An 18730-nucleotide genomic window follows, 5' to 3' on the forward strand; every position below is an offset into this window, starting at 1 on the left:
GGCGTGGGGGGTAGGTTAGAGGCATGCTGTGCAGACAGGAAAGCTATTTTACAAAGCAGGCTGTTTGCAGGCCGCCCTTTTCCAGGGTTGTTGTCAACATGGCGCATCTTGACCGTGCTCGAGGCAGCGGTCACAGGCACCTTACGCCTGGCTCGGTGACCCAGCCTGCTCTGCGACTGCATGGGCGCCGGCGTGGCATTGAGGCGCACTTCAGTCTGGGCTGGGAGCGGCCTGACGGAGCATGTTGGAGCACCAGCCCCGGCTCTGGGCTGCCTGCGCCTCAGCACCATGGGGGCACGCACGACCGTCCGCGGCTTCCCCGAGTCACCCGGGAGCCTTCCCGGTCTCATCTGTAAAGGGAGGCCACGGGCTGTCCTAAGGGCTGAGTGACCTGACGCTGGAATGTCACACTGTCGGGCTCTAAAAAGGTGTGAGCAGATGTTTGTCATGCTTATTCCTGAGTTTCCCCAAGTGTGATACGGAGAAAACAATGGTTTGCTGCTCTCACGGACGGACTGGGGGGCGGAAGGGGCCACACTGACTCCAAGTGCTGGTCCACAGTACGTGTGCCGCTCAGTTCTGCCACTGCTCTTTTTTTTTTCAGTTAACTAGAGCTCACACTTCATTCAGATTTCTTCCATGTTTCGCTAATATCCTTTTTAGTTTCAGGATCCCATCCAGGAGATCACATGACATTCAGCTGTCATGTCTCCTTACGTCCCCTAGGCTGTGGCGCTTTCTCAGCCCCGGACAGCGGTGAGGAGCACTGCTGGGTGTTTGCTGGCATCCCCTCCACGGGGGCTGGTCTGAGGGGTCCCTCCTGATGAGGCTGGGGCTGCGGGCTGCAGGGAGGGAGACCCCAGAGGTAAAAATGGTGCAAACCATCACCATGGCTGATCCCTGTTGGTACTGGCCTTGAACACCTGGCCAAGGTGGTGGCAGTCAGATTTCTTCCCTGTACAGTCCCTCTGTTCTCCCTTTCCATCCTCTGCGTGCTGGAAGGGTGCCACTAGGGACAGCCCCCAGCGAAGGAGTGAGGACTTTGCCCCCCACCTTGAGGGTAGAGGACCTCACGGACACAATTTCTGACTTTACATATGGGAGACTCATCTCTTCTACCCCAGCCGTGCTATTTTTGTTACTCTAACTTCCTGTGAAAAGACGCTTCCTGTTGCCTGCATACAAAAACACACAACCAAGGGGGACAGGCTATACGAAAACCCACACTGAAAACAGCATTCCAGCCCCAGTCCCTGGCTCTCAGGTGGCCAACCCCAACCCACAATCTTTGTGAAAGGGAAAGGCAGAGAAGGCCTTGTGCCCGCCTCCTCCGGCTCTGTGGTCAGGGGGCTGGGGGCACTCACCATGTTATGCTTGAGGATTCTCTGGACCACGGGAGTGAACACTTCGATGACCACCATGGACCGGGGCCGCTCTCTGCAGTGCTGGGGAGACAGGAGGGCACAGTCAGCGCGGAGCCTGTGGCCCCTGGCAGGGCTCAGGGGCAGGGACCGTCCCTCAGCACCGCTGCCTGGGTTCCCCTACTGAATACTGCTGCCTAGCTTTTTGTTTGTTTGTTTGTGATTAAGAAAAGTGGGGGAGTGTGGGAGCACTTGTTTGCCTTTTCCCCTGATCTTATAGTCTGAGATGTTTCAGAGGCACAGAAAGGTATCTGCCTGACAGGACCCTTATTTAGTGCAGTGAGGCTTCTGCAGCAAGAAGACCCCGAGAGCACGGTCTAACAGAGGAGGCTCTCAGTAATCAGCGACAGAATACCAGGGGTTAAATGTTTGGACACCTGGATCTTGAAAACTCTGTGACTCTTCAATAGCTGGCTCTGCTAAGTTGCCGCAGTCAATGGGCAGGCCCAGTGCAGTTCTCGGGTTTATCTGATCTCACTGACATGTTTTGTTTTCAGATTCAGATGGAAGAGCTTCAGGTGGAGCAGGTAAGACCCCATCAATCTAACACATGTACAACCTGCCCGGGCCTGAGGTGCTGAGTTTTCTAGCCCTGGATGAGGGCAGTGTACTTGGGATATTAGAAACCAGAACTTTTCCCCAGATCCTGGGGTCCTGGTTTTACAGTCTGGCAGGAGAGGCATGCCCGGTGTGTCCAGAGAGCTGGCCCGGAGTGGACCCAGCAGAGGAGGCTTTGTTCCCCTCAAGCTCCCCTCCCTGGAGGGCCTCCTGGTGGGTGAGGCCCTCCTGGTGGGTGAGGCCCTGAGGCTCTAGCTTTGACCCCGCCCCCGAGGGAAACCAGCCGGGAGGCTCACGGGCCCCCGGGGCCGGACTCCTCCCTCCAATCGGCAGGGCAGCCCTCTGTTCCAGGACTAACGGAGAGTTTTACCAGGTCATGCCCAAAAGGTTCGTCTGTTCTACATACTGTCTGTTTTTTTTAATTCTCAACCAAGGATATTGATTTGATTGATTTATTGATATGAAAGAGAGAAAGAAATATCAATGTGGGAGAAATATTGATCAGTTGCCTCCCATATGAGCCCTGACCAGGATCGAACTGGCAACCTAGGTATGCACCCTGACTGGGGACCAAACTGCAACCTCTTTGATGTGTAGGACGCGGCTCCAACCACCTGAACCACCCGACTAGAGCTGTATCACTGGTTTTTCAACTGTGCTACCATTTACTTTGAAGAGGTCCATTGCTCTAGGATGAGTCTGTAAACCATGAGACCCAAGAGAAATCCTACAGCTGAAAGGAGAAAGAGAAGCAGGTCTGGATTCAACTGGGACAAATATCAAGTGAGGAGATGACACGCAGTGACAGGTGGGGGAGCAGCTGGCCATTCTCCCAGGAGCCCAAACACTGGGCCATCTGACTGCGCCCTGCTTGGGGGCAGGGAGGCCCATCTCGTCTTCAGTCTCATCAAGCTGTTACTTCCCCTTGTGTGGCCCCAGGGGGAGGGGCCTGGATACAGCACAGAGCCCGCCACCATGTGCGGGCACGCTCCTGCATGCACACACGCACAGGTACGACTGCACAGCTGGGCGCTCACCCATTTGAACCCACCTCACCTGCTTGCACTGGAAGGCACACACTGGCACATGCCCACACTAACAATGTACCCTGGGCCCACCCTCTGCTCTGTGGGTTGCTGGAAAAGGTCTCCCGATGGAGAGACAGGGCCAAGAGGATATAACACAATCCCTTCTCCCTTAAATTTATGTCACTTGACAACACAGACAGAACACGCTCCCTGAGTGCAGAGGGGCCCAGGGGTGAAGGGTGAGGGGTGGGGGCAGTGAGTATACCCCAGCCCCCTTTCCTCCAGAAACCACCAGGCCTCCCAGGTGGCTGTGCCACGCCACAGGGGAGGAAAGACACACAAGCGAGGTGAGTCATCAGGAATGAGACCAGGCGAGTGCTGGGAAGCAGCAGACCTAGGCCCTCGTCTTTCCAAGGACAAATCATTACATTAAAAAATCAGACAACAGAGAACAAAACCAAATTGTGTGCTGGTTCAGCCCTGGGGCCGACTCAGGGAGCTTGCTGGCAGAATGAGGGATGCCTGGTCCCCAGTGTGCTCTGGACCTGTCCCATATAAACCCCACTGAGAGGCTGGCGCCGTGTCCCTGGAAGCGGGCGTCCCTCTTCGTGGCTCCTCCAAGCTAACCTGGCATCCCGACCGCTTTCCCTCCTCAGGAAAGCCCCACGGCCGGGCCCCCACTGTGGGCCAGCTGGTACTCAGAGAAGCCCTGGCTAAAAATAACCCAGCTCTGACGTCAGGGGCCTAGAAAATCTGCTACAAACTTCTCCCAAGACAGCCACGAAGACATTTCAAGGAAAACCTGGACACTCCTCCCTGGCCCACTGGTTTGGACCCTGGGCTTCAGTGCTCACCTGACCAAGAAGGGACTGTGATTTTGTGAACAGGGTACACAATTTTGTGAACTCGGCTTGTCTGCTGGCTGTGTCCAGGGCCCTGACCCCAGCTGGTGGGGCCTGGGTTTTCAGCAAATTGAGCAAAGCCAACCCCCAGCACACACACACACACACACACGCACACACACACACAGAGGCGGGATGGTCCTGCAGACACAGCACCGCTGCAGCCATGCCGTACCTTGCAGAAGAATTCACAGAGATCTGGCGGAGGGTGGTTGTTTTCCAGCAGAGGGGCGATTGCCTGGAAGACAATGAACCGAACGTCAGTCTGAATCTGGAAGAATCACACAGAGGCTGTGTGTCTGCACAAGAGGGTGGACTCTCAATGGAAGGTACACCTCCCTGTCACCCTCTGGGCAAGAAGGCCCATTCTCTAATGTGCAGGCCAGGGCTCCTAAATTTGGGGGTGCGTGGCTCCCTTTGAGAAGTTGACAAAAGTGGTCAGCTGCCCCCCCACCCCGAAAAACACACATACAATGACGCATGGAACTTGAGGGGTTTCATGACCTGCTGATGCCCGCTCTGACCAATGGTCCCTGACTACAAGGAAGCAGTGTGTGTTTCTCGGCCTCGTGCTGCTGACACTTGGGACCAGTTGTTCCTGCGGTGGCAGCTGCCCTGTGCACTGAGGGGGGTCTAGCAGCAGCCTTGTTCTCCACCTACTGGATGCCACAGGTGACCCCTAACCCAGACGTGACGATCAAAAATGCCTCCGGATACACTTCATTTGGTATTTGGTGCCCCTTGAATTCATGTCTCAGGGAGCCTTCTTAAGCCAGCTGGACGATAACTACGGGTTCCACTGTCATTCCTAGGCCAGCGTCCCATGGACTGAACGGTGTTTGATTCTCGATTTTTCTGTCCCTTTCATAACTTCTATTTTAATGAACTTGCTAAATTTCAAACCAAATACAAATTTTGAACAATTAAAAAAGTGTGTCCAGACATTGCCAAATGCCCCCAGGGGGACAGAACTGGCCTCATTCGAGAACCTCGGGGGCAAGTGCCTCTCCCTGCGCCTGCACCGGGCCAGCCATCAGGAAGTGTTAGCTGCTGCCTGGTTAACAGCTATGTGAAGCCCACACTTCCTCCTGTTTGCCACACTGGGCACATGATTAGGAAACAGAAGACCCAGGACCCAGCAACGAGACCACCAGGCAGTGTGACCTTGGGTGGGCAACGCAGCCTCTCTGGGCATTAATCTTCTAGTCCGTAAAATGGGGGAAACCAGAGTTACCGATTCACAGGGCTGTCAGGAGGATGTGATGAGAGGAAACTCTAGAAGCTTTGGTGTCTCAGGCTTGGTGCAGGCACACGGCCTAGAGCACAGCGAGTCACTGGCACCGCCACAAGGGGACTGTCTTGGGCTGTGCTGGCACGGCAGCAAAGGGTGCCGACTGTGCCCAACTCCCCAGAGAGGCTCCGCAATGGCGCCGCCTCCCCAGGACCACCCGCCGCAGCTCAGCCCCTGCCTGCACAGTTTCAGAGGGTCTCCTTCACCTGCCCTCTACAGGGACGCCCATGGCTGTGTGTGGTGACCTCTCGGTAAGGCCTTCTGCTGGTCTCGGGGCCACCGGGGAAAGAAGCGTGGTGGGACACGAGGAAAAGATGACCCTCAGCGGACCCGCTGTGTCGGGGAGGGTGCCTGGGTGAACAATGAAGTCACTGGAATGGGGTGAGGCGCTGTTGCACCCACAGCCCGGCTGATAAGAGCTAGAGACCAGGCCCAAGGTCATGTTCGTCCAGGGCTGTGCATGTGCCTATTCAAAATTTACCTGATATGAAATAAAATGATTTTAAATGAAATAAAATTAAGAGTGAAGTCCCTCCAGCCCACTGACCACATGTCAGGTGCTCGCCAGTCAGTCACAGGAAGCTCGTGGCTCCCGCAACAGGCAGTGCAGACAGAGAGTGCTCCCGCCCTGCGGGGCTCTCCTGACAGGGAGGCGCAGTGTCTGGCCGCCGAGTGGGAACTGCGCTGCCCCTTCCAATGTGCTGGCCTGTAAACACGGGGAGAAGCGAGGTCGCAGCAGGGACAGCGGGACAGGGGCCTCTGTCTGTCCCGCGGCTCTGCTGCTCCGACAGAGCTCTGGGAGGGGGGATCGAGCTCTGGGAGGAGGGATCGCGTGCAGTGTGCACCCCGCTGGGCGGAGGCCCTTCATCACACTGAGCCCCTCTTTCCCGGGCTTGAGTCAAGGGACCGGGGAGAGGGTGCAAACTAAGCGCCCGCACTGGGCATCAGGCCCGGGGGCCATGCTGCCACAGCAGTTCTCTCATTTGGTCCTGGTCTCAGCAGGTGAGGTGAAGCCGTCGTTGCTTCCATTTATACAGACAAAGAGACAAAGGGTCAGGGAAGTTACAAGGCCTGTCTCAGTCACGGAATGATGACAATTTTAAAACGTATAATTAATTAAAACGTGTGTATTTTTGTGGAGTTCCTCTATGAGCTGAGTGTGTTAGGGACACTGGCTCCTTCAGCCACTCCCACAGCCCTGTAGGCGAGACCTTGTACCACACACACCTCTCAGCTGAGAAGACTGAGGCTTGGAGCATCGAGTGAGCCAGCCCAGTGGTTGTCTGACTAAGTACAAACACCCCTGAGCCAGGGGAGAGACTGCGGGCAGGCCAGTGGTTCTCGCCTGAGGTGGCTCTGCCCCCCAGGAGGTCGGCAAGCGTCTGGTTCTGACTGTCCGTGTCGTGGCGGGGACTACCGGCACCCGGTGGGTGGAGGCCAGGGGTGCCGCTCAGCCTCCCGCAGAGCACAGGACGGCCCCCAGCACAAAGGGTTCTCCACCCCTGAATGTCACTAGTGTCAAAGGTGAGACACCCTGGGGCAGATACGCAGGAAAAGACTGGGAAGAATTTCCAAGACGTTTTGTTAAGTAAGAACACACACACAGAACAATACATCCAGCGTGTCATCATTGATGTTAAAAAGAAAAAGCAAAGACACAACAGTGTCTGTCTGTGTGGCTTTGTCACGGTGGGAAACCGCTGGGACTGTCTCTGAAGAGTGTGCTGGAATGGGGTGAGCTTTTTTTCCCTCAATTAAAATACATTCACGAAATACTTGCAAAGTCAAAGCTAATTTTAATAAAATTAAATAAAAGTGAAACTTCTTCCACTACTTGCCCAAGGTCACAGTTAGTATGAGGTGGGCCCAGGGTCTGCTTTGGCTCTGAACTTGAACCCACATTCAGCTTCAAACCCACTTTTTTCACCAGCATGGGGAAAGGCAGCTGGCATCTAGCCTCCAGGCCCATCCTCACCCAGTGACACTTCAGCTGTCACCAACCCTCACCTATTGCATGCATACCAACTCAAGTTACTTATAAAAGTGCTTACGAAAAATAAGTACATGAAAAAACACCAAGCCCCACTGGGAGAGGACAGTTGCCAGCAGGTCAAACCAGACCGTGTGATTGTTGGAATGAAAGGAGGCCACTGAGGGCTTCATGACAGTGAACACGGCATCGGGGAGAAAGAACACTGAAGGGGCAGGCGGGGGAGGGGGGGCTGGGGGCCAGATCCTGCATCAAACTCCTCCCTGTTCCCAGGCACCTCAGTGAGCAGGGACGCTCAGCCCGGCCCAGTGAAGGGTCAGCCCAGCCAAACCAGCTGGCTAAATGCAGCCCAGACTTCTCAGACAAGAATTTTTTTCTGGTCTTTTTCAAAAAAATTATATTCTATTGATTATGGTATTACAATTGTACTCATTTTGCCCTCTTTGCCCCCTCCTACCCAGCAGCCCCCACTCCCTCAGGCATCCCCACAGCTTTGTTCATGTCCATGGGTCATGCACTAGTGTCAAAGGTGAGACACCCTGGGGCAGATACGCAGGAAAAGACTGGGAAGAATTTCCAAGACGATTTGTTAAGTAAGAACACACACACAGAACAATACATCCAGCATGTCATCATTGACGTTAAAAAGAAAAAGCAAAGACACAACAGTGTCTGTCTGTGTGGCTTTGTCATGCATATGGGTCATGCATATAAATTCTTGGGCTACCAAAATTTGTCTCCCAGCCTTGTCCTAAGTCCAAAGCCTTCACCCCTCCTTTCCAGGGCCAAGGTGCACCATGGGACCCACAGGGGTTGGCAGAGGGAGAAGAAGATGCCAACTCCTTCCCTGGCATCCACAGTCCCGTCTGCTTCTCCACTAGCCAGTCCCACCCCTTTGCCCTCACTTGCACCGGGCCCCCTACACGGCCTGCCTTTCCCGGGACGGCTCCTATCCGTCTTTTAAGACTGAGTGTGCTCACCTCCTCTGGGAAGCCCTCTGTCATCTTCCTCCCAGCACCCTCCCTGACAGAGGAGGTTAGGTGTCTGTCCTCTGTGCTCCTCTAACACCCTGAACAAATGTCAACTTCTGACTATGTCATTTCTTGATTATCCATTGACCTGCCAGGTTCCTCCAGCACACAGTGAAGCCCTCAGTGGCAGCTGTATGTCTGCGGAACAGAGACCAGTGTATGGCGCACACCTGCACTCTCACGTCGACAAATGTTCGTTACTTTGTTCAGAATAGTGCACCAGAGAAAGGTGGTGGTGGATGACTGGGGGTGCCCCGGTTGATGCTCCCCTGTTCTGGCCAAAGATGGCAATGGGTGGCCAGGTGGGAAGCACAGGAAAAACCTCTGTATTTTTAACAAATACCCACTCAGTCCCTACTATGTACCAGATGCCGCGGTTGGGGCTCCTCGGAAGCTGCTACCTTTACGCTCAGCAATAAAAGGCCCAGGGCTTATCTCCTTCGGAGCTGACAGGACCCGCCTGGGGCAAGGAGGGTGATCCCCTTGCTTGGGCTAGCTAGGGCCAAGCTGGTGGGCGCCCAAAGCCCTAACTCAGCTCAGAGAGGCACGGTGTCTGGGATGTGGCCCTTGATTCAGCGGCTGCAGCCATGGGCCCTCTCGGGCGGGTGAGTGTTCCGGGTCCTTTCCCGGGCACACGGGCCTCTCTCTGCCTCTCACTTCCATTTCAGGCTCTGCCTCCCTGCTTCCCACTTCCTTATGCTTCATGCTCCAGCAATGCTGAAGTTCCCCAAAACTACCACACTGCTTTAACTCTCTGCTCATATTTTATTTCCTCTCTCTAGAATGCCTGTACTCTGTATTGCCAACTGGCAAACTCCTGTTGAATCTTCAAAACCCAGTGCAGACATCACTGCCCCCAGGAAGCCCTCTGGCTTCTTTCCCAAGTGAGTTTTTATCACTCTTCTCTCTATACCACATGCCTCTATTTTTGCAATGATTTCATTTGTCTTCCTACAACGAAGATGAACTCCTTAGGAGCAGGGGCTGCCTCAGTTATCTGTGTATCCAAAGACATAGCACAGTGCTTGGCACACAGTGGGTGCAAATTCATTGCTTTCTTCTCCCTAGTGAGAGTCATGTTTCATAGCTGAAAATTAACCCAGAAAGACTTTTAGCCCCAAAGATGCCTACATCATAGTCAAGTCCCAGAAAGTATCATCTCACTTTGCACATCAGAGGGAACTGCATCCAGGTTCTATTTGTGGAATAACTAGGAGACATGGCCTGGGGCAGGAAAGAGACCAGGTTACCTACCTTTCCACTACAGGTTTTGCCTCTGAATGGGTTACGTGGTCTCTGCTATCTCCTGCCTTCAACTCCCTCAGCAGACTCAGGAAGGAGGAGGCAATTAAGACACATTTGCTACAAACCTCAAAGACTGATAATTACATCCCCCAAGTCAACTGGGGCTCTGAAATGTGCAAAAGGAGGGAGGGAGACATGTCTAGCTTGTGAGAGGAGAGAAAGCTGTGCAAGGTGGCTGTGCCGCTGGATGACATGGGTGCCTCTGGAATTTTGAGAATAGCTCAAACCCAGGTGGGCCTGGGCGGTGGGCAGAGGGAGAGGGGTGGCGAGAGACTTACCACAATGATGTTTTCATGCTCCTGGGTAGTCAAGTTTGTGTTCTGAAGGATGGAACGCAGAAAGCAGGAAGAAAACAAAACAAAACAAAGATCCGAATGTTAACAAGATGGAACACTTGTATCTCAAAGGTCCACAGAGTTACACAATGCTTGCAGCCTCTCGGACCGAGCACTGTTGTCACTTTTCCTTAACTGCAGAGATCAGCAGACCCCCAAAGGCACAGCTGGACGGGAGAAAAGTACACCCTGGGGCAGGGGAATCATGTTTCCTAGTTGCTGTGTTGCAGCTTGTGGGTTATGTGACCTTGGACAGATCACTTCTCAGTGAGACTCAGTTTCTTCTTCCGTCAGTGGGATCCTCTTTGGGTTGCTGGGAAAGGGTCTACAATGGACAGGGCTCAAACCCGTGATTGGCCCTTGTCGTAGTGATGCCACTTGGAAGCCAGAAGACTGGTTCACAGTAAACATGTGAAGAAGACTTTTAAGTCTTGACTCCATGCTGGAGTCTTTTAGGAGTGGCGTGTGTATCATCTCAGCGGTTTGCAAACTGGGTTCCTAGGGAACACCGGTGTTCTATGAGTTGGCCCAAGATCTTGTAGCTAAATTCTAACAGTTAACTTTCAAAAACAATACTAAGTTGAATGGACTAACCTTGCTTAATTTTTAGTGTCTACCCCCCCGCCCCCACAATCTGGAATTTTCTTACACAATGGGTTACCTGTAACTGCCATCCTGTGAGTAAGCAGGTGAGGAAAGCGATGAATACGCAATAAATGAGAAATCACAGGGAAACTCAGAGACAGCCGCCACTGTCTTTTTTTGCTAGTTTCAGGGTGTGTTCTGTTTTGTCTGTCTTGGTGGACACGGGCTCTCTTTGGTGTCAATTCATATTTTCTAACAGTCACAGATGCTGCTTGCAAGATGCCTCCTCGCTGGACAGTGAACTGGAAAGGTCAACTGCTCCAGAAAAAGCCCCCAGCACCCACCACCTGGCCAGGTTTCAGGGGCACTGGGATAGCCACCATGTTTACACAGCTGAAGCTAGTGAGCCTGTTTTCGTCTGGCTGCCCAGAGATGAAGGTGGACACAGAACCAGGGTCAGTGTCTGAGCTGCACGAGTCTCCAGGTTCCCATGGAGACGGCCTGACCCGAGATGCTTAGAATCAGGGAACATTCAGGAGGATGTTTTATGGATTCCAACGCCTTTTTCTTTTTGTGGATGTTGCAGTTTGAGCAGCCCACTTAGGGCAGACTATTAAACATCAGTCATTTTTCAGCTCAGGGTAGATGAAAGCCTGGCTTTGGTCTTTCTTCCCTTATGACTGACTGACGAGTGTACTATGCCTCGGGCACTGTGTCAGAGCTTTGTAATACCAATCCCACCCACTTCTCTTTCTCGTGGAGGTTCTCCTGCTGTTTCCCACGAGCCCCTCAACAGTGAGCTACCCGAGACTCAGAGGTGCCGGTGCTCACCGGGGAACACAGCTAATAGCTGGCGGATTCCAAAGCCTCCGTCTCCAGCCACCGAGCCATGGTGCTCAGCCTGCACAAATGGCAGTTCCATCTTTCAGGCTCAGTGGGACCAGCCTGTCCCCCACCACACTCTGCACCTTTCCAGGAAGAGCCTTCAGTGAGCACAGAGACCATTTCCTTTGTCAGTCACCAGTGGCAGCCCATGCCACTCTGTAGGGACACTTTCTCCACCAAGGCCAGCCTCAGCCCTGGGTGAAGAGTGCTCATTAAGAGCCACTGCTTTGAGGGGACACTTGAACCCCAAGCTGATTGGTCACTCCACACACTCAACTCAACAAAAGGCCTAGGAGGTCAGGGATGCCCCATAAAGTCTAAACAAAAAAGGGCGAAGAAGGAGGATGACCCTCATGTCTGTGAAATGGGCGCTAGTCTGAGCCCTAGCTCACCCATGAAAACTGGGTACCGAGAAGCTAGGAGCCTGCCCACGGCCAGTTAGCTCCTGAGGATGGAATTAGGTCTTTCTGACTCCACACATTTGCTTCTCACCACTGACCCACACAGGTGGGTCTCCCCCTCGCTAAAAAGCCTCTACAAATGCAAGTTCGTGTCACATCTATGCAGAAGAGCCTGCACTTTGCCATCGGGCAGACCTGGGCATGGTCCTGGTCCACCCCTTCTCCGAGGGACCCTGGGCGGACAACCGAACCTCTTGGAGCCTCTATTGACTCTTCTACACATTTTAATACTTAGCTTGCAGGGTCTCTGGAAGAAATGTAAAACATCAGCTCTAAATCCCTGCCAAAGTGATGGTCACAGAGTGTGTGCTGAAAAAGTGTTAGTGTCACCTGGAGAGGTGGTGAGCCTTACTGGAGGAGGTGCCATCTGGGCTATGGTCCCAGTTCTGTCCCTTACTAATGGCAGTGCGAATCAGTAAAACAGGGTGACTAATACTGACCCCAGCCCAGCACACAGTAGGTACATAGCAAATGCAAGCTTCTACTATTTTTTTTAAAATGTCTTTATCTCTCCCCTCAACCACTTGGCGATCAGCTGACTTTGAGACAGTTGGTTGAAAGCTTGAGAAGTAATGCAAAGGCCCGTATGGGCATGTAGTCACACGAAGCATATCTGAGATGGGAAAGAAATCCTGCCAGAGGTTGGCAAGAGTGTCACCTGCCACCTCCACCTTCATCCTGATTTTCTAATGGTGGCCAAGGCTGGTGGGGCGGAGGGGGAGGGCAATGTGGTCTTGCACAAAGAACCAGACAGCCCCAAGGTGGAATGGAATTTCCAGTCCCACTGCTTACTTGGCAGATCAGTACCACCGGACCTCAGTTTCCTCATCTGTGACACGGAGACAGCAAGGCCCATCACTCAGGGCGGGCGTGTTAAAAGAGACGCTGGGCGCGTGGCGCCTAGCACCTGTCTGGCACAGAGCAGCTGCTTGCCGAAAGTGAGCTGTTGTCCCCGTCCTCCGTGACAGGCCGGCCCCTGGCCTGCCCACTCTTCCCCTGCTCAGGGTGGGAAGCCAGCACTTGAGGTTGGGCACATAGCACCCGGCCTCAAGTTCCAGACCTTGACCGCCATTCCTTTCAGGGCCCGAGTGTTCACTCCTCTGGGGAACAAGGCTGGTCTCCCACTGAGGACACGTCCTCTGTTCTGCTGCTTGCGACTGTCACGGCCTCTTTCTACCTCTCACCCCTACCTCCTCCCAGGGTGAAGGACCCTCCCAAGTCTGCAGACATGCAGGGCCTGGGCCGGTTTCCTGGACCGACAGGAGTGAGCAATCCAGGCCTGCAGGGGGAGGGCCAGGGCTAGGCAGCAGGGGGCTTATGTGGAAGTCGAGGGGGGCGTGTAGAAGCTACTCAGGGAACCAGGGTATCAGAAGACAGGGGCCACCTCCAAGGGAGGGGACACTTCTGTCCCCTTCTTTCACTGTACAGAAAGAAGGGGACAGAAGTGTCGCTCTAGTGGCCATGCATAATTTAAATCAGGAGCCATCAAGTCTAGTGCCCCCAGGGGCCAGGCGGGCAAGTAAATGAGCAGTATTATTAATATCTGTACAGTGCTTAGCTTAGAATAGCACCTGGAACAGAGTAAACAGAAGTGTGTTTCCTAGCACCCCTCACCTTCTAACGAACAGCGTGACCAATTCCCTAATTAAGTCTCCCTTGTCCGCCCCACTGCCAGGAGTAAGCTCCAGGAGGGCAGGGGCTTGCCTCCTCCCGAATGCCCAGGATGGCACCTGGCACCCAGCACGCACTCAAAGCGCGGGGCCGCCTGGCAAAGCAGATGGCTCAGACGGGTGGCGCTAAGCAGCGCCAGCTGCAGAGTGCTGCCGAATTTCCTGACTGTTTTTAAAGGGAACTAGGAAATTCCCATTTTGTCATGAAGTCTCCCAATTTTAAAAATCCTGTGCAAGATAAACAAAATATAGCTGTAGGCTATTGGGGGTGATGAGGGCAGAAAACCACATTGCCCAGACCATTGGCACAGAGGCGGGCCAGTGCCGGGACTTCCAGCCCCCACAGGGGAGGCTGGAAGGAAGGACAGTCTGGGGGCTTCCCCGGTGCACTCCCACTTGGGAATGAACTAGAGAATTCTGATTCAGCCATCACCACCACCACCACCAACAGCCCACACCTCAGGGCCAAGACCATAACCACACCACCACCACCTGCCATCCTGTTTGGTCATAAGGCATGACAGGGTAGTGATAGCTGTCCCTTCGTCCTTGCCACAGGCCCTGGACAGCTCAGTGGGAAGCAGTGGGCAAACCTTCCTGACACCCTCAAATAGCTGGGGGGAACCGCTCACCTTCTTAAGCAATGGAGAAACAGCATAAACTCAAATGCAATTCTGGCCGAGGGATGGTGAGCAGGGGAGGTAAAGGGAAATAAAGGAATTTAAAGAGGGGGCACTGAGGTGCCAGGCCCAGCAAGGGGAAGCACCTTACCTCTGAGAGCAGTTTTGAGACGATTTCCAGTGGGGCTTGGTTGATGGAGTCGTCCTGCAGGGGCGATGTCAGGGCCATGTCCACCAGAGTTCGGATCTCCTTCAAGACAACCTCCCAACGGCTTGGGTTACTCAGGACTTTCTTGTATTTGTAAATCTTTTTCTGGTCAGAATAAAGAAGACACAAACATGTTATTGATATGTCGGTGCCAGAAGATACAACGTGATCAAAGAATTAGATGCATTAAGCTGTAAAAGCCCCCAAGAAAGTATCAGTGTGGGCCACTGTCTGCCCGTAAGACACAGATGCCTGAAAAAGGAAGGAGACGCTTGTCCTAAGGCACAGGTGTGTTTGTGGCCAGGCTTCCTGAATACAGAAGAGTAATTTCAATACGATTTCCAGTGACTTAAGAAAAAAAAAAGATTTCTCTTTCAGATCATATCCTGCCAAACTTACTTCCCGAGTGTTCAAAGCCAATAGGAGCGGAAATATTCGTGGGTCCACAAAGTGACTGTCTTTGAGTTAGAAGCACTACTTCTGTTCATCCGCTCCCAAGAGGTCCCCCTGGAGAGGGGCTCAGATAAGAAACAGGACAGACAGACCAGGGGCAAAGAATTCAACCCCATCCAGCCAGGTGGGGACAGAGTCCAAGATGGCCCCCAGGAAACAAGGCCATCTTCAGCTTCCCCCTAGTGAGGAAGACGGGAGCATTCTCACCTTGGCTCAGGAGCCACTGGCGAAGCTGAAGGCAAGGGCTGCTGCCTCCCCCGATGTGAGGCCGAGTTAGCTCCGCCTCTCTGACATCATGGAAACAGGAGCCCTGCCTCGGAAGGCGAAAGGCCGAAGTCCCAGCCAAATCCCCACCCCCACCGCCATCCCGGCCTGCTGGGGAGCCTCTCTTTCTATCAGGATGAACTCCTTCATTAAGTGCGCTGCTGCTCTATGGGGAAAACCTAATTTTAGTGTCACTATGCCAGCAGCCAGCTGGAGTGACATGTCACAATCTCCAAGCCAAAGTCTGAATGAGGAAACAGGAGGATGAGGAAGAGGAGGAGGAGGAGGTTATGGTCTCCCACTGGCCCCCAAAGCAACCAGAGTCTCCCTGACCACTGAGCTTCTGAGTTAAGAATTACAATGTGATCTTGGAACCCCATGCATTCGGGGCACACAGTCTTTACCAAACTGGGTAGGAGTTGTGCTGAGCAAGGCACTGGGGCGGAACGAGGTAGAGTCCAGAGTCAGACACATCAGATTCTTCCTATAAAGCATTTCAACCCACTCAGCCTCAGTTTCCTCTTTTGTAAATCAGGCATGAAAATACCCTGCAGCCTCTTAAAATACGTCACCTTTATAAATCCCGGACCCACATGGGCCACTCTATATGGAGTTACATTCGAGAGCACAGTCCAAACAAAGCCACCACCAGTAACAAAAAGGGGAATCAGGATACTTAATTAGTGTCTTTTGAAAAACTTCAAAAAGATAAAATGTACAATCCACAGCAATACAAAAAAGCATCCCATTTCCTTCCTCCCATTTCTTCACACTCCATGATGTTCTGGAACCTCTTACTTGCTCATCGTACCCCCATCACCACCACCATCACCCACTTAACTCAGAGCTGACCTCCCCCTCAGTGCCCCAGGTCTTTCGTGTGTAGGCCAACTGGTCTCTCCCTACACACACAACATCCACTCCCTCTGTCCCTCACCCCCTTCTCTCTGTCTTACGGCTCTCTGCCTGGTCACCCGCTCCCCATCGAGAACCAGAGAGGGACAGGCCCTCGCAGAGGGCCAAGAAGGACAGAGGAGCCCAAAGGTTGAAGACAGCATAGTTTTCACCAGGTGGGGGAGGGAAATGAGCAGCCCATCTCCTTGTCCATCATTTTGGACGAGATTAGGATGGGGAAAAAGCCATGGCAAGCGCTGTCGGGGGAGGGGGGTGGGTGGCTAATGAATAGTAAGTACGTCTTGATGAGGATGTCAGTGACAATTAGTGCTTGCTGAGATCCATGACATTAATGACAAGACACACCCAGTTCTCTGGCTTCCGGGGAACATACCCAGACTCAGGGACCGTAACCAGACTCGGTCCTAGTTACCGTCAGCTGAGCCTCCCTGACTGATCCAAGCAAACACCGCCCGCCCAAAGCTTCCTGCAGCGGAGACCGTTCCCAAGGCAGAACCCAACCCCTCCCCCGACAGGGATGAAGGCTCCTTTGAGTGCTGGACATTGTGGTTTTGCTTTGTGCCCAGAGAACTGCTTACTGTTCAAATGACTATGAAATGGTCACAGAAGCTTGCTATCTATTAAGCCCCAAAGAAAACCACAATGACACACACCCACATCTTCCCACAGCAGATTCTAGATCCAAGCACGGTCTGAGCTTTAAGTGCCTTCTCTTCTGATCGCCTGCAAGTCATTTACTTTCGAAAGAATAATGACTTCACTTTTTGGTGAAAACGATGCGTGCTTATTTTAAGAATTTTAAACCATGACGAAAAGCACACAAAAAGGATAAATTTGAATCCCACATCTTAGAAATAGCCACCATTAATCTTTGATGAACATTGCTCCAGCCAACTCTCATTTAAACTGAACTGAATCCAGCTGGCCCACGGCGTGGGTGGTCGTGAGTACAGTCCCCTGCTGGCCACACTCAGACATACCAAGACTCTGGAGCAGCAAGACCTCGGCAGAAGGGTCCACGGGGTGCCACCAGCCCCAGTGCAGCTTCCAAGGAGCCCCTTAATAGCCGTGCTCAGCCTTGGTGCTCACTGGCAACTGCTCTCCCACGAATGCCTCTGGAACCCGAACCCTTGTTTAAGAGGCAGCCCCAGAACAGAGGTCACAGAGGATGCATTCAAAACCAGAAGGTCCCAGGGGTTGTAACAAGGGCTGCATTCAATGAGCACGTACTACATACCAGGCTCTGTGCCGGGTAGGCACTTATGAGCATCTTCTCATGCGGTCCTCACAGTAGCTCCAGGAGCTAGGGGCCTGCCACAGGGAGAGCAGCCCTGGGAGCAGACTCTAAGACTGCTGAGAGGGAAGGGTGCCTGCAGCTTCCGCTATAGGACGACAGTGTCCTGTTCACACATAGACTATCATGACCAGAGAGGTGACATGACTTGCTCAAGGTCACGTAGCTGAAAAGGGCAACTCAAGAATCAAAACTGGCTTTGATAGACCCCAGAAATCTCCCTCTTTCCATCACATCCAACAGGGCCAGCACAGGTGGTGGAGAGGAAGGACAGATTCATCAAGAGACACTGTGAAGAAGGGGTCAGGAATGCTCGGTGGCATGGGGTGAAGCCCAGGACAAGTTCACAAGGCTCTGAGAAGCAGGGTCCAGGTGGGAACAGAGGGTGGAAGTGCATCTGTGACATCATGGTCATGGGTGTGGGCAGGCCACTGGTTCCCAGAAGAGGCCCTGAACTCTGGGACAGGGCAGCGACAGGCAGAGGGAGACCCATTCAGGACCACAGGGGCCCAGTTACTCTGCCTTGGGTGACACATTAGTAGATTTCATCCCAGGAACTCCAATGAATTCATCTGGTGGTAAGTCACAGTGGGGCTGGGGACACTGCCCGCCAGGCTCCCAGGAGCCCAGCCCTCAGCTCTGCAGTGTGGTCCTCCCACCGAGCCCACTTCATCAGGAGCGTGGGCAACCTCTCGCCATGTTGAGTGGATGGGCTGCTGGAATCCTTTGACAGGGGCCTTCGAGCTGTCTCTCTGCTTATTTCTGTGCAAGGAAGCCAAGAATGGTCTTAAATTTTTTAAGGGTCATGAAAAAATACATGTGACAGAAGTCAACGTGGCCCACAAAGCCCCAAGTACTCACTATCTGGCCCTTTGGAGAAAAAGTGTGCCAACCCCTGGCTGGAGAGGTGAAACCCCAGCCTAGCAGTAAATGCATGATGCTGCTTGACATTAGGAGCCGTCCAGGACATACAGGTTCAAACCACAAAGAGACACACTGCACACCCACCAGGCTGCTGCAACCAAAAAGGCAGGTGATTCCAAGTGCAGGCGAGGACGTGGAAAAACTGGGATCCTTGTGCATTGCTGGTGGGAATGTAAACTAGGAGAATATCATGGGAAACGAGTTTGGCAGTTGCTTAAAACATTAAACATAAATTTATCATTTGACCCAGCAACTCTGTTCCTAGAAATCTACTCAAGAGAACTAAAAACAGACTCTGCATAAAGACACGTGCAAGAATGTCCACAGCAGCATTATTCATAATAGCCTCAAACTGGAAACGACCCACATGTCCATCCACTGATGAATGGGTAAGCCAGATGTGGTCTATCCAAGACAATGGAATAATATTTGGTAGTAAAAAGGCTACAATATGGCCCTGGCTGGTGTAGCTCAGTGGACTGAGTGCTTGCCTGTGAACCAAAGGGTTACTGGTTTGATTCCCAGTCAGGGTGCAAGCCTAGGTTGTGGGTGAGGTCCCCAGTGAGTGGGGGGGGGGCACATGAGAGATA

At 53.0% G+C, this 18730-nt stretch overlaps 1 protein-coding gene across 1 annotated transcript in view; it reads right to left on the reverse strand.

Annotated features, from left to right (window-relative positions):
• LOC123806167 (c-Maf inducing protein) overlaps positions 1 to 18730 on the reverse strand; it is a 227111-nt gene that overhangs the window by 35957 nt on the left and 172424 nt on the right. Inside the window, exons 4-7 of the mRNA XM_045819202.1 lie at positions 14234 to 14395; positions 9805 to 9846; positions 4085 to 4147; positions 1365 to 1445 (exon numbers count right to left, since the gene is read on the reverse strand). Of these exons, the coding sequence (XP_045675158.1) occupies positions 1365 to 1445; positions 4085 to 4147; positions 9805 to 9846; positions 14234 to 14395 (348 nt within the window). The remainder of the gene's footprint in view (positions 1 to 1364; positions 1446 to 4084; positions 4148 to 9804; positions 9847 to 14233; positions 14396 to 18730) is intronic.

The sequence above is a fragment of the Phyllostomus hastatus genome, unplaced genomic scaffold (genome assembly GCF_019186645.2).
Source record: "Phyllostomus hastatus isolate PE091 unplaced genomic scaffold, TTU_PhHast_1.1 phas_scaffold_345, whole genome shotgun sequence".
NCBI lineage: Eukaryota > Metazoa > Chordata > Mammalia > Chiroptera > Phyllostomidae > Phyllostomus > Phyllostomus hastatus.